The 15907-nt window shown below is 47.9% G+C and overlaps 1 protein-coding gene across 1 annotated transcript in view; it reads left to right on the top strand.

The window, feature by feature from the left end:
- LOC119454634 (DNA excision repair protein ERCC-6) overlaps window positions 1-15907 on the top strand; it is a 339000-nt gene that overhangs the window by 77838 nt on the left and 245255 nt on the right. Inside the window, exon 6 of the mRNA XM_049668141.1 lies at window positions 9724-9844. Coding sequence (XP_049524098.1) covers window positions 9724-9844 — 121 coding nt within the window. The remainder of the gene's footprint in view (window positions 1-9723; window positions 9845-15907) is intronic.

Raw genomic sequence — 15907 nt, 5'->3', positions numbered from 1 at the left:
AACTGTAGCACTCATTGTGATCACAGTGACACGTTGACAATATCCAATACGAGCACAGTACCGTTCGTACGCTACAAGTTTTTCATTGTAACTTCGCAGTTTTATTGCCGTACATTAGGCATAGTAGGGTCAAAGCCGCTGGATCCGTTTATCTGAGTGGGCGTTCTCGCGGAGCGGGGCGAAGTCTCGAGCAGCGGTTGCGAAGTGGGGGAGCGTGACGTCAGCGGTCAACGCCAGCGCGCGGGCCAGGGATGGCGTCGCGTGGTTAGAGAAACGGGAGCAGTTGCGCGCCTTGTGTAAAAGGATGACGTCGCGCAGGAAACAAAACATGAAGATGCTAGCTCGCGCTCTCGGCTACTAGAACGCATCGTTCTTCTTGTAGGTGGCGTCGTGAGTCTTCATACGCGGCGATTCGCATATCGTAAACAACAAGCGTAGTAGTTGCTGCGTTGGAGCTCCAAAGCAAAGGAAGGTGTCTCAGCCGAACACAAAGAATCTCCTTAAGGAAATCAATGTGTCCCAACAGAACTCCAAAGACGGGCCCGTGCTTACGCATTTATAACGAACCTGCAACAGATCATCCCAAATTTTATTTTAAGAAACAATACAGGCTAGATATACCAGGTGTTCAAAATTAAGCATTATGGTTTTCTTAAAGTTAGGAACTGGGAGGCACGTGAAGAGCACCTGCGCAAATAAGTTATGTGGCCAGGGGGACACAAAGTGAGGTGATAATTATCGCTGTCAGCAGCCGAATTGACTAAAATTGAATAATTAACTTTTTATTGACTGCAGTAAGAAACACGACTGCCTCTAAGTTTTCAATACAGTCATACCCACTTACTGCAGTCGACAAAAAAGATTGTTCAATTTTAATTAATTGGACTGTTCACAGCGACTATTATCATCTGACTTTGTGACCCCTCTGGCTACATAACTTATCTGCACGGGTGGTCTTCGCGTGCCTCCCAGTGCCTAATTTTAAGAAAAGCATAAAGCTTAGTTTTGAACACCCTGTATTATCAGGCACAGCCGCCAAGCACATGGCTGTATTGGGTAACGTCCTTTTCCTATAAGCTCGGAGAAACCGATATCTGGCTTCGCTACAGGTCTTCTTCCTCTTTCTGGGGTTTTACGTGCCAAAACCAGTTCTGATTATGAGGCACGCCGTAGTGGAAGGCTCCGGATTAATTTTGACCACCTAGGGTTCTTTAACGTGCATTACAACGCAAGCACACGGGCGTTTTTGCATTTCAACCTCCATCGAAATGCGGCCGCCGCGGCCGCGATTCGATCCCGCGATCTCGTGCTCAGCAGCGCAACGCCTGAGCTGACTGAGCCACCATGGTGGGCTACAGGTGTTGCTCTAGACGTATAAAACGCGGGTTTATCGTGAGCAGAAACGGTAAATTTCGGTAAATAAGAAAGGCTACTATCATCATCATCATTGACAGAAGCTGACCCCCCCCTCAGAAAAAACCTGGATCCGCCCCTGCACAGACCAACACAAACTTTCAACTAAATTTATTGTGCCACTGAATCGGTTTATATATGTGAAACAGCATAGACTGTGCCTGCGCTTACATGAAGAAAAAAGGATTGCGCATTCGTGTAACATAGTTATGAGTCAAGTGATGCTGTCTCGAAAAAACTTAGTTCTTTTTTTTTGAGAGCCAGTAAAGGGAAACTAATTCACTTATCTCCCAATTTCGCAATCATCTCGTTATTCAGTTATTTCATGAATGAGCTGCGTCCTGCCACTGGACACAATCGTGCAATCGTCCTCGATTGGTTTGCAGCCATGATCGCGACAATGAATCGCGAAGAACCCACCGGTGTCATTTTTCAGGTGCCCGCTTTCATGTGGGAAGCAATATGTCGGTCAAACTGGGTGTTGCCTCAATGATTGGCTCCGCGAACACCGCAATAACATGAAAAATGGCATCGGTGGGTTCTTGGCGATTCATTGTCGCTATCATGGCTGCAAACCAATCGAGGACGATTGCACGATTGTGTCGCGTGGCAGGGCGCAGCTCATTCATGAAATAACTGAAGCGCATATGGTTGCAAAATTGGGAGATACTGTATTTACTCAATTCTAATGCGCCCTCGATTGTAACGCACTTCTGTTTTCCTTGATGACAAAAAAAGTTCTTTACAGTACCGCGCACCTCATGCTTTCACACAGAAATACAACTTTCTCTCATTTGGAAAAACAGATTTCCTCCCAATGCACTGAAGTTGCGATGAATAAAAAAAGTCGCAGTTTCGCCCGAAAGGCGAAGCATCGAATGCGATAGCAAATTAGTAGACCGCTATACGAAGTAAGGATAGCAGTTTTATCTGCCGTATAAACTTGCAAACATTCGCTTACTAAATAAATTAATAGCACGGTGTCACGTGTGCACAAGCAAACAGGAACACATCTGACTCGTTGACTGCGGAAACGAACTGTCCAAATGCTGGAGTAACGAAGCGCGGCGAGCAAATTGACCTTCCTGCTAGCATGACTCTCGCTTCAACGACCTATAAGCGGTGAAAACACAGCGCGTGGTGGACTTTTCCTGTCGCAGATTCCTTTCATGATAGGGCCAAGGCGATCGTATCACTGAAGTGGATTGTCGTAGGATACGTCTTGCTTCGGTCCACTGAAGCTCTTCCGCGTTGGTTTGCTGGTGAAAATCCTCTCCTTCTGTTTGCGTCAGTTCCGCTTGCGAGTTTCCGATTTTCCGAACTACCGTGATGCGGCCCGATTTCTGTCCGTCTCTGCACACATGATCATTTTCATTTTTAAGTGCGGTATCATGCTGAACTCGGCACTTCATGCTGATAAAGCAGACGCAGAAAACGGGAAGACAGACGGTAGACTAATGCCTAAGCATGTGTACGGCAGCACACGGAGGAAGCTACGGCAGCTAGGCTAAAGAGTAGCCAGGCTCGAAGCGCGTGCGAGGCAGCCATTGGTAGTGGCTATATTGACACGTATACATCTTTCACCGGTAGCAGCTTTCCACCGGCTAACAAATGTTAAACGTTATCGCTCGGCGCAGGACGCGCCTGCATGGGAAGCTTCTCGAACGTTATCGATGCTTCTTTCTGTTGCCTGTTTTCACCGACGCTTATGTTATCTGATTATATGACCGACTCGAATTGTCTAGAACTTTCTGGAAGACACTGGGGGTACCAGGGATTAATCTGGAACATTCGATGACTCATGTATAAAAGCCAGCGTGTTTCACCGCTGATCAGATTTCGACGATCGCCGACTGTGTTCGCCGCATTCGTTGTGCTTATTACAGCACAACTATTGTGCTATTACAGCACAATGTTGGGCTGTTACAGCACAACAAGCGTCTATTACAGGCGCTTCGTCAAGGACTTTTCGCGGATTGCTGAGCCACTGATGTACCTCACGAAGGCCGACGTCGAGTTCAAGTGGGATACGCCGCAAATCGAAACTTTTGAAGAACTTAAGTGACGCCTGCAATCACTGCCAATACTTGCACATTTCGACGAAAACGGCGATACCGAAGTGCACACCGACGCAAGCAGGTTATGACTTGGCGCCGTGCTTGTGCAGAGGACTGACGGACTAGAAAGGTTGTAAGTTACGCTAGCCGGTCGCTGTTGACTATCATGTGCCGTTTGAGCAGACAGGGGCCTGTGAAGTAAGTGGGGAATGAAAGGAAAAATTGAGGGTATAAAAGTGGCGTCCGTCCCGGAAATTAAAATCGTTGTTGGAAGTTAGCGCCTGTGTGTGTCTCCGTTCTTCTTCTACGTCCGTGTGCTTTGGCGCTACATGAAGATAATCTGCAAACTTGTAAACATTCGCTTACTAACTAAATTAACAAGCATGGTGTCACGCACGCACAAGCAAACATGAACACATCTCACTCGATGACCGTGCAGACTCACTGTCTAAATGCTCGAGTGAGGAAGTGCAGCATCAGCAGCGAGCGAATTGACATTCGTGCTACCTCTCTCTTCAATGCGAACTAAGCGGCGAAAACACAGCGTGCACGAAGCTATGAGCACTCGCACTGTGTCTCCATCACAGATCGCTTTCAAGCACGCGCTTTCAAGATAGGGCCCGCGCTGCCGTGCCATACGCAACCGCCGCCGGAGAATGGCCCCCTCCTCCCTCACGGTGCCTTGTGCGCGACCGAAGACAGCGCGCTTCCTCCCCACTTTCCTCTCTAGTTTGTGCGAGATTGAGCCGTCATTGTCGGCTTACCCTTTCACGCTTTCTCTCGCAAATACAGCATATGGCGCGCGGCGATGTTATCGCCCCTGAACTTTACACAGAACATCATGGCGACGATGACGACGGCAGAAATTCACCTGGAGTGTCCATATATAATTGCTATGTCAACAAAGACATATTACAATACTTTTACGTTATACATGTTCAGGGTTGAGTGTAGCTCTCTGGGTCTGCAGAGACATATGGTGACCCAGAAATTATGTTAGCGCGTCGATTGTTCAACATAATTTGAGAAGATTTTCTGCTATCATCATGAGCATCGGTGCGAGAATATATAGTTCGATCGTAGTGCCACCGATGTTTTAGGCTTTACAGGAAAACATGCGCCGTGCCGCCGCTTGACCCATTCTTGCATATTGTAGTACGCTATTTCTACAAAGCGTGCTTCTACTACGCGCTTTGTGTTGGTTTATTCTCTGTTTCATCGTAGTTTCGAATTGCGCTACCATATTCCATTATTCCACCAAAATTCAGATTGGCCTGCTCGAAAGTGCTTCAAAATGAAATGTATTCCACTCCAAGCTGCTGCAAAATGCAATTTTGTCTGCGCCAAACTGCTCCTAAACGCAATTTTACTTGCTCCAAAAATTACTCCGAAATGACTTTGGGCAGTCCCACCCCTGCACGTTGTAAGGGTGGACTCCCAGTTCTCGAACCAAGTCCTCATGGCATATTCCAAGGCGAAGGACACATGGCACAGCTTATCGTCAGAGGTCCAGTTATTGAAGACTGAGATCCTTTTGAATGTCTCAAGCCAGGTTTCCGGGTCGTCCGACGAAGCTCCATGGTTGCTCCCTGGGCTGCTTCAGCATGATGGCTGCAGGGGATGTTGCATCCATCTTCGTGATAGTTGACATACCACAATCTTTCTGGTCGGCTCGGGTAAAAGTTTGTGCTCGGAGACAGTCCTTGCAGCTTGTGGCTTGCTCGCTGGTTGTTGGCGACGTCGGTGTTGTCTTTGGGGTTCGGGCTTGGATCTCGGCTTTGCGGGGGCCTCCGGTACATGAACACGCTAGCAGCTCCACCAGATGTCATGTCGTATTGACCATCAATATCACAATAGCAAAACTGTGAATGGTGAAGATAACTTTTTATTGGGCGAACTTGTGCCCACAAAATAAGTGACACTCGAAGCACAATGAAAGCGGCGAACACATCTGCTGGTGAGGCGTGTCGGCTTTTATATGTCAGTCATTGAAGTTTCCAGAGTTATTGCTGGTGCCCGCGTGTCTTCCAGAAAGTACTACACAATTCGCGTTGTGCATACAGTTAGATTATACAAGCTTCGGTGACAACAGACAATGGATTGAACCATCGATAACATTCCAGCAATTCCAATTATGCAGGCGTGTCTTGCACCGAGTGATAACTTGAAGTTGTTTGTGGGTGAAATACAGTCTCTGAGAAAAGGATAAATAAGTACACATGTCAATACAGTTAAACCTCGATATAACCAAGTCGGTAAAATCAGCAATTTGCTTCATTATATCAAAATATTGTTTTATTTAAATTCCATTTTTTATGCAAATAGTACTGTCGCCGATGAATTTTTCTTACACAGAAGAGGCCGCACAATTTTCCGAATTATTGGGCAGTTGGAAACATCAGATTTGATTCAGCAAAAAATTCATTTTGTTGAATTTGATAGTCGGCGACTAAGCATACTGTTTCATACAGTGTGGACAGTATTGTGACGGAGGGATGAAGCAAGAAGGGAAATGTATTTACAATATTGTTACGGAGCGATCCATACATGGATCAACGCGATGCTTGGCAGAGTGACAAAGACGAGGAAGACGCTAGCTCTTGGGCCGGATCGGACATCTCTTGCCCTAGCCTCCTCTGTATGTATTTTGCAAATATATCCTTCGCCTCTATCTCACTTCCGTCACATTATGTACACAATTGACAAGGATAGACACGACCGGCCAGTCACTGAAGCGTCGTCTTCTTCAGCCCCAAGCTCGTGCTCCTCTTCCTCGATGTTGTGCAGAGCAGTGTAACAATATCTTCACATCGGCAGTACGAAGCCAAGTCAGCCATGCTTTCGCATCCACTCTGCGCCCGCAGTTGATAGTGTCACCTGGAGTGGGACGACGCTATTAGGAATAGTGCCGGCAGCAGGGAGCGAATGCTTCAATGCATCTCGAGATTACGCAACATCCAGCAGTGGGAATGCAGCAACGCCCACGCTTTGCACGTGCGGCAGATTACCTGGGCGCGCTCACAACCATGCTGAGCCACGGCTGCGCTAGAAAAGGGCACTTGTTGTTCAACCATTTGACCAGCTGCGGAAGCTTGCATTTATTGTCTCGGTATTCTTTCACGGCTGCAAGTGTAATTTCGTTATATTGAAATTGTGGGTAAACACACATCGTTTTATTGAGGTTCTAAATACGGGGCGTTCTATGGGCAAGGAGTTAAGGAAAGGTAAATACTTCGTTATATTGAGAATTTCGTTATATTGAAGTTTGCTACACCAAGGTTTAACTGTGTAACGAAATCATGGGTGCAGCCAAGTCAGGAGCGTTATTCCATTGTAACGATAGCAGTATGTGTGCAGACACGTTTGGTTACATGCGCTTCCATTTCAGTATCCCTACCAACTTACTGAATTTTTTTGCAGGACATGACAGTTTGTCCACATTTCATTTATGTTGTTGCCAATTGCTGACAGTGGTTTGCAGTGACAAGCTAACCTTTCGAACTTCATAGTTATTGTGGCTAACATGAGATAGAAAATGTAACTTTACAGCTGTCGGCACGATCTGCTGAGCCTCGTCTGGCCGAACCCTCAAGGGCTCATCAAAGAGTAGGGTCGCTGCATGTCTCGGCCATGCACAATCGCCGTAACAGCGAAGTGGGGTGGCATGCCACAGTAGTTCTTGCTTCCTGCCAGTGATAATGCTTTGCTCTCATTCACAGAATCTGCTCATGTCCCACTTATAGCAAAATATATTGTGAGCTTGTCAGCAATAAATGGTGGCAGCTGCACCTGCAATTTTCAAGTGACAGGCGATTGGAAGCAGGCACTGTTCTAGGGGAGCTACACTGCAATGCAACTCTGAAGGTCGCATTCTTTTGCATAAACTGTGACCTTATTTTTTCATGGCAGTTTCCATTGCAGTCGAACCCGGATATATCGAACCCACATATTGTGTATAATGAACAGCAGCAAAATCGCCTTCAGAAATGTTTCAGAAAATTTTTATTTTATAGGTATCTCAAATTACCCCTATATCGAATGTTTTTGGGGTCCCCTGCAGATTCGATATATCCAGATTCGACTGTAGTAGGACATGATTGAAAACTCATGATTAGAGCAAAAATTTATTCCAAGCAATATTTTGTCTCAAAAACACATTACTCGCACCGCCTTTAGTGACAACAGGCAACGTATAGAACCATTGATAACATTCAAGAATTTTCCGATACATACAGGTGCGTCCTGCGCTGAGCGATAATGTTTAACGTTTGTTAGCCGTGGAAAAGCGGTCACCCGAGAAAGATAAACAAGCACACATGTGAATATGCTGTGCAGTAAGAGATACGCTGTCCAGTAAAATAAAAATGTTCAGCAAAATTTATGGCTCTCAATTTGTTGTCCCAAAAACATGTTTCATCAGAAGAAGAAGAGTTTGGGCTGTCGCCGCAAGAAGACGCATCATGCTTGGCCATACCAAAATAAACGAAGCACAACCGAAGGCAGAGAATCAGAAAATGTATTGGTATCTGTGAACTTCAGCCACGCAGGGCTGTATGTAAGCTACCAGAAGCATGATAGCGGCAGCCGTAAAAAACAGTAGTATCTTCTATTGCGTTGTCAATAGCATGCGTTGGAGGTAGCAAATGTTGTGCGTGTACAAGTCTAGTTTCGCGCCACTGTGAGTGAAGTGCAATTTCAAATGACTTGGGGCAACTCCATAGAGATGGCAGCACCTCTCGATAACCAGTGGTGTCGAATTTGCCTGAAATATCAAACATAAGATCGGCAAGTAATGCAATAACCGTCTAATGGTTAATAAAAATTTACAGCTAGGTGCTGGAAACTGAAAATCCAATTTTCAGACCGAAGGGGTGTCGAACCACAGCTTCCAAATAAATATGCTTTAGCTTCGTTAATTTTTTACGTGTTTTGGAGTGCGAGTCATAGAAGCAACTACTGATATAACTTCCAGTTGTTGCGCAACTGTTGAATTCATTTAAACGCCAACCTGCTTCCAACAAACTTGATAGTTCTGTGGAAAGTGGTCGTTGTATCAGTAGTTTGTTATTCGTTGTGAACTTGTCCTTCAAAACATGCAAATATTAACGACACTGAAGCTGGCGTCGGCAGTTACGATTTGACACCACTTTGCTCAGCAAATCGGATTTTCATTGTCTTCATTTTTCTTCCCGGCTTTTTCCCGTATCTAGGTAGGTGCAAGTTTCCGTTAAAAACGTAATCTACAAAATCAAATGCGGCGTCATTGCTCTCAAAATGGCGCCCGGCAGGTTCCGATCACCAGCCATTTCAAAAGTACAAGCGCTGCTGTCACCATTTTTTTGTTTGAGAGCTTCACTATCAGCTGGACACGAGTGGATTTGGCATACGATTGTGAAGCATTCTTGTTGGCTGGAAGCGCAAACAACTGCAGCATGCTGTCATTTCACACAGGTTTTGCCGTTACGGCTGCAGCATCAGCCACATGCACGCCGAGGACTGCGACATTCTCTGTCACTTTGGCCGAAGAAGTTCCATAGTTGAATGTCATGATCTCTCGATAATGGTGTAGTAACCGCTGACTTTCCATGGCAGTGGTGCATCGTGTCCTGTTCACGCCAACTCGGACTGTATGAATATCCACAACAACAATAAAATAGCAATGTGCGAGCTGCCGTTGTTGGTCCAAATTGGCTAAATAAGCTTAGTGCACCAGTTGCCATGCTTTGCCCCATGGAGAACTGCGCAAAAACGAGAGTGCCGCCGTCGTGGCCTCCGATATTGAACTGGTGTGTGCCAGCTTTCTCGGAGGTCATCGCTGCTGTACTGCTTGCCCTGAACCACATTGGAAGCATGCCTTGAAAGCATGGTTACCTAGCATGGTTGAAAGCAAGTGTCTTTCGTTGCGGTTTCTGGAATCTGCGCGCTGTGCTCACTCATCTTGCTGGTAGTATCTTTGTGGCGGTTGGTCTGGAGCGGGGGACACGCTGCTGTGCACCCTCCATTTGCTGCGAGCAGGTTTGAAGTGGTCGTTGTAACAGTATGGTGCTGTTGAAAATGTTTGTTAAATCTGGATGCAGTTTGCATAGGCGGGGTCAGAGAATGAAAAGTGCAGTAAAATGTGGTCAGTTATAACAGTAATTCGTTATAACTGGTTTCCTTATAAATGGGTTCGACTGTAGTAGCAGGCCAATTTACTGTGTTTGTAACTGGAGCATGTTGTTGGCAACTCAACATGAATCTCTGCTTTGTTTAGAGAGGAAGGGGCGACAAGCCAAGAGGGCGACCAGCAGACGGGCCGAAGAATCGCCTAAGAAGAAGCGTCTCAAGAAGCTCACAGACGATGGGAATTATGCGACCTACCTCAAGAGGCTCAAGTGAGTTGGCAGCTTGGCATGAAGGCTACCTTGATTTTCTCAGGTTGCTACATTAACAACATGCAATGTTGGCTGACTGCATGTGGCCTGCCTTACTGCCTTACGGTGCAGCTGATGTGTCACTGGTCCCATTTTTGTTACATGTAAGGCCTTGATAATCTCATCAGCTGACACCTAGGCAGTCTCATGGGTGTCTCATGTTAAATTGCTTCATAAGCTAGGAGCGGTGTTTAAAAATGATAAAGTATTAGCATGGATTAAAGCCTACCTTACAAACCGCTATCAGTTTGTTACTGTAAATAAACCAACCTCTGATATAGCTGCTGTCGATTCTGGTGTCCCACAGGGATCGTTCTTGGCCCCTATTTCGTTTATTGCGATAGCAATTATATGGACACTCAGAAGCAGATTTCTGCCGTCGCCGTCGCCGTGAGGTTCCGTATGACGTCAATCGAGATGAAATCGTCGCCGCGCGCCGCCGAACGCTACATGTGCGAGTGAAAGGGCGCGAGGGACGCGCTCTTTCACGGCGAGTGAACGCACGGCGGAGAACAAGCGCGCGTTCTGCGCCGTGCTTCCTTAAGGGCTGCAGAAGTAGGCGTCTCTTTCCTCCTTTACAATCATCATATATGTAGAGCAAACGCGCCTTCTTTCGACGCACGAGAGGCCGTGGGGGAGGGGGAGGGAAGGGAGACGACGTTTAGCTGCGGCACCAAATGCCTATTTATATCAGAGGCTCCGGCAACAGTCACCAACGCCGCAGGCATTTTGAGCGAACGCGGGAAAAACGCCGACGGCGTCGACAACAGTTCTGCGCGTTGCCGGTGCTGCTGGATGTCCAAATTTATACAGCTGATAAAGCTAATATCATTACTCCGTATAGCTCTCTACAAATTTGCTATCGCAATTGATGCTTCGCCTTTCAGGTGAAGCTGCGACATCTTTTTTGTTATATATAAATGATATTGTTACGTGAACGAAGGATTAAGTACTGGAGACTATTTACAAAGTATATTTACAAAGGATAGCTGCAGCGCTGGCCAGTTGAGCCGCCAGCTCGAGAGCAAAAAGCAGTTCGTCTTCTTTGTCTGGGAGCCCGCGCTCATCGTCCAGAAGAAACACGCAATATGCATGTATCATTATCCCCGGCGGCAGAAGCACCGTCCCGGTAAGTCTAAATATCAGTGGGAACCTTCGCCCCATCTTCCTAACCTCATGTGTGGGAAAGGTTATGGAGCATGCCTTCCTCACCCGAATTAACACTCATCTGGAAGACACTGCTGCGTATCCTCACTCAGTCATTGGCTTCCGGGCTCACCTGTCGACCCAAGACGCCATGCTACAACTTAAGCACCATATACTTGAAGGTAGAACCCGCACTACTAAAGCAATACTCGGTCTCGACCTCAAAAAGGCCTTTGACAGCATAGCCCATTCCACAATTCTCGACCGCATCTCACGCCTTAACCTCGGTGCGCGCACTTATAAGTATGTCAGAGACTTTCTGTCTAATCGCACAGCCTTCCTCTCGGTGGGGGATCTCCGCTCCGACGCCCGGACTCTGGGCAGTGCGGGAACCCCCCAGGGCTCCGTTATCTCCCCAATGCTCTTTAATCTCGTCATGATGGATCTTGCCAAGGAGTTGCAGCAAGTAGACGGTGTCAACCACACCATCTACACTGACGATATCACCATATGGGCCCATCAAGGCAGTGACGGCCAAATGGAAACGGCGCTACAATCCGCCATTGAAGCAGTCGAGACCTATCGCCAAGGCACTGGGCTTCGCTGCTCTCCAGAGAAGTCCGAACTCCTCCTCTACAGGCCTACTCTCCGTGGCTGCCGTCCGAAACATTCCACCGCCAAACGCCAATACGAAGACATCGTATTGGCGTTTAGCGCTTCACCTCACGGATGGCAGCCCCATCCCCCTCGTCACCAATATCCGTGTGCTCGGCATGCTTATAGAGGCGAACGGAGCGAATGGCATGGCCCTCGCAAAAATCCAGGTCAATGCATTCAACACCATGAGACTTTTGAAGCGGGTCTCCAACCGCCGTGGGGGTATGAAAGAGGAGAATCTCCTCCGATTAATCCAGTCATTCGTAATTTGCCACATCGCCTACGTTGCTGCGTGTCTAAATTGGTAGAAGGCTGAACAAAACAAACTGAACATCCTCCTACGCGGTATCTATAAACAAGCCCTCGGCCTCCCCGGTTACACCAGCACTGACCTTCTCCTTCAACTAGGCTTCCATAACACACTGGATGAGCTCATCGAGGCCCAACGCCGCTCTCAGCTGGAGAGACTCACACTCACAGCGACGGGCCGCCACATCCTTACCTCGCTCGGTATTACCTACCACCATCAACACGGCCATAAACACCAGATTCCCTCCACCATACGACCCTGGATTCACGCTGACCCTATCCCCAGAAACATGCACCCCGAATACAACCGCGCACGCCGCACAGCACGTGCCACGGCTCTCACCAAAGCCCTTGCTCGCAACGACGGTGTGAGTTTTGTCGACGCCGCCGAATATCCCCACGGTACCCGCTTTGCAGCCGTCACCACACGTGAAGGCTCTCTCCACCATGCTATCAGCCTAGTAACCCCACACGCTGAGGAAGCTGAAGAAGTGGCCATCGCGCTAGCCACACTAGACCCAACATGCCATACCATCGTCTCTGATTCCCGCTCCGCCGTTATAAACTACATCAACGGCCGTATCTCCCACCAAGCCTTGCACATCTTGCAACAAGCACCCCGCACAAACGACCATCAGGTTACACTCGTCTGGTTCCCAGCTCATGTAGGCACCGTCCACCCGCACCTCCCCAACCTCAACGAGGTTACCCACTCCCTAGTGCGAGGGATCATTTACCGCGCGGGAGACGGGGAGGCTGCCCCCACCGGTAGGGATCGCCTGACATGCTACAATGATGTAGTGAAATCCTTCTACTTAGAGCGTAGGACTTTCCCCGGCCCACACGGCAGGCTATCCCGAGCGCAGGCTACAACTTACCGCTACAAACCATCACTTAGCCCTCGTTACACCTTTACAACAAGATTTACCCAGACATTTACCCCCATCCCACGTGCCATATCTGCAAGACACAGCCAGCCACACTTACACACATGCTTTGGGGACTGTACACAACAATACCCCGACACTAATCCCACGACCCTCTCGTCGAGATGGCACGCTGCCCTGCGTAGCTCCAACCTCGACGACCAACTATGGGCGACCCAGCAAGCCTGCGAGGCGGCGAAGAGGCAACACCTCGACGTCCCCACGTGGGAGGCCTAGGCCCAGCCACCACCTCTTGCTGGTTTTAATAAAGTTTATTCAGTCAGTCAGTCATATAACTGAAATGGAATAAACTTGATGGCTCCCTTTGGACATTAACTCTTTGAGAGAAAAATATTTTCAGGAAAAGTGTCTCCTTGGGGTGAAATTTTTTCATTGGAGATTTTAATTCTTACAAGCAACTCATTTGGAGAAAAACACTAAGGTTTTTGAAGAATCAATTAAGTGAGAAAAAATTTAACGTGTACAAATTTAGACATGGTTTATTAAAAAAATCATAAGTAAAATAGCAAACTAATTTTTTTCTTTGTAATTAAGTTGACACAATCTATTTTGCATTTTAAATTAATTTGACTCAGATATATGTGGGCTTGAAACATTCCGTTTCCTTTTCCACTTTTTTCGCACAGAGGGTGCTATCTCAGCAAGGATGGCAGTGCGGTGGCGTCCGAGCAACGAAAGGCCCAAAGGACATGTAACGAAGGGAATAATTAAACAGTACGGGCTCAGGCATGCGTGACCATAGTGGAACCGAGGCATGCCGTGTGACTCGGTAGTGCGCGCATAAGAACGAAGCACTTGTGAGATCAGTCGGTCCGCATCTTGCAAGGACACACTACAGTGTTGCTGGTCTGCGAGTGACCCCCTGTAGACAGAGTAATCGCACGCCTACGGGAGTGATAAAAAACAAGATAGAAGTCAGTTTTCCTGGTGGCCATAACTCAAAATCACGCTCGCAAGAACGCTGATTATAAAAAGCTGAAGCGTGTGCGTGAGCATGTGGCACTAAACTAGGTGGAGCGGGAATTCTCAAACTACCACAGTGAGAAGTTTTGTGAGAAGGTTGGAGCACCTTGGGGGGGGGGGGGGGGGGGAGAGATGCTAGGCGGCAGTGAAAAGGTGCGCTTTTGAAGCGTCCGGGCACCGCTATATCTGTAGCTGTCACCATTTGGATTTGTTTCCACCGTCGTGTGTGTGCGACGACGACCCTTGAAGGGTTAGCCACAGATGAGTTTGTAAAGACATTTGCAAACATTGTTGCATGCGAATGTTTGCATCTGTGTTGTGCCAATAATTGAAAGAATGGAAGCTTGGGCATGTTGGGATTCCAATCCCATTAATTGAAATGAGCTTGTGGAGTAATTTCTATGTTGGGTTGAGTAGAACCTCATTTGTATGTTTTAGAAAAGAATGCGAGAAAACACCTACTGACTGGGAAAACGTACGATCTGAATTCAGTGAAAATGTGTCAGTAAAACGGCTTCAGCAAGCTTGCGTTTGTGCTCCTCAAGTTCGACCTTCGTCAGCAGCTTCTTTGAGCACTAACAGGGTTCGCACAGCCCCTTGAAATCCTTGAATATCCTTGATATTGACAGTATAAGTTCAAGGGCCCTTGAAACTACTTGAATACCCGTGAGCTCCTTGTAATCCTTGAAAATCCCATGGGATTTGTTCCGCTAGAGGAAATTAACGATGTACCTCCGCAAGTCATGCTGATATTTAAGGGCCTTTCGCTTACGAATGCCCATGAAAACAAGCTGTGTTGACTAAAGGGCAACATCAGGAAGTTTCGGTTTTAAATCTCGCAGCCCCTACGTCGTCTGGCTACTAATATGCATTGGAAATCCAATCCAATGCGAGGCATATCGCTCGCTCGGCTTGCGTATAGTGCCTAGAATATACTCTAGTGTGCCGTCCACCGAGCGTCTCCAACGCGGGACGGTGGCACGGGCAGTGATGCCTGCCGCCGCGGGCCACCAGATGGCGATGCCTGTCGGCACCATGCTAAATCCTGCGGTGTTCGACTCGCGTTCGTTTGCGATGCGTTGATTGCTACGCGTCGATTGCAATGTGTAGTTCATTTCTCGCCTTGCTGCCGCTTTCGTTGCAGTCTTTTCTTTTTGTGAGTGGGTTTTTTGCATCTATTTGTGCACTCGTCTGTCTAAAGAAACTTTGAACAGGTCGCGAAACCGCGATTTCCCAGAGACGCGGAAAGAAACGGCTCATCTCATTACCCAGCGCGTCCGCAGACCCCGAACGTATTGTGGATTGGGACAAGAACATAAGAGGCAGATCGCCGGTCAAATGGGGAGACTCGCGTCGTGTCTTGCCTGAAGTCCGCCCATGTCTCAGCATGGTCCGGCACAGTCTCGAAGTGCAGCGCACCAAGCGGCCGGCGGCAGCAGGCATCACGCTCGGTGCTACCGCGACACCCGCTCTCGGCACACTAGTAAGTGTCTTTTAGGTACTATAGTCGGGCCGTTTGTCGGCCTCGTGCGCGCCATTTCAGTGAAGTTCGCGTTTGCGTTGTGTGTTTACTTTGACAAGATTCCAGGGGGGAAGTGCAAGTTTCAGCCTGCGTGGCTGCAACATACGGACTATCGTCACTGGGTGAGACCGGAACCAAGCAATCCTTATCGAGCAGTGTGCGCATTATGTCAGAAGACGGTCGACATTGCAACGATGGGGGAATCTGCCTTGAAGAGCCACCAGAAAGGCGCGAAGCACCGATCCAAAGCTGCAGCAGGTGAGGGCTGCTCATCCGTCGCAAGTTTCATGCAAGCGGCAAATCTGTCATCCGAGGCTGCTTGTCAGCGTGAAAGCACGGCAACTTCCTCTCGGGCTGCGACACTTGACGAAGACTGCAGAAAGCATGATTCCGTGATCGAAGCCGAGATTTTGTGGACGATGAAAGTTGTGTCCTCACACTACTCCTACAGCTCCAGTGGATCCATTTCCCAGCTATTCC

Source organism: Dermacentor silvarum, chromosome 5, assembly GCF_013339745.2.
Source record: "Dermacentor silvarum isolate Dsil-2018 chromosome 5, BIME_Dsil_1.4, whole genome shotgun sequence".
Lineage (NCBI taxonomy): Eukaryota > Metazoa > Arthropoda > Arachnida > Ixodida > Ixodidae > Dermacentor > Dermacentor silvarum.
Note: the sequence above shows the minus strand (reverse complement) of the source record. Positions and strands in the feature narration are given on the sequence as shown.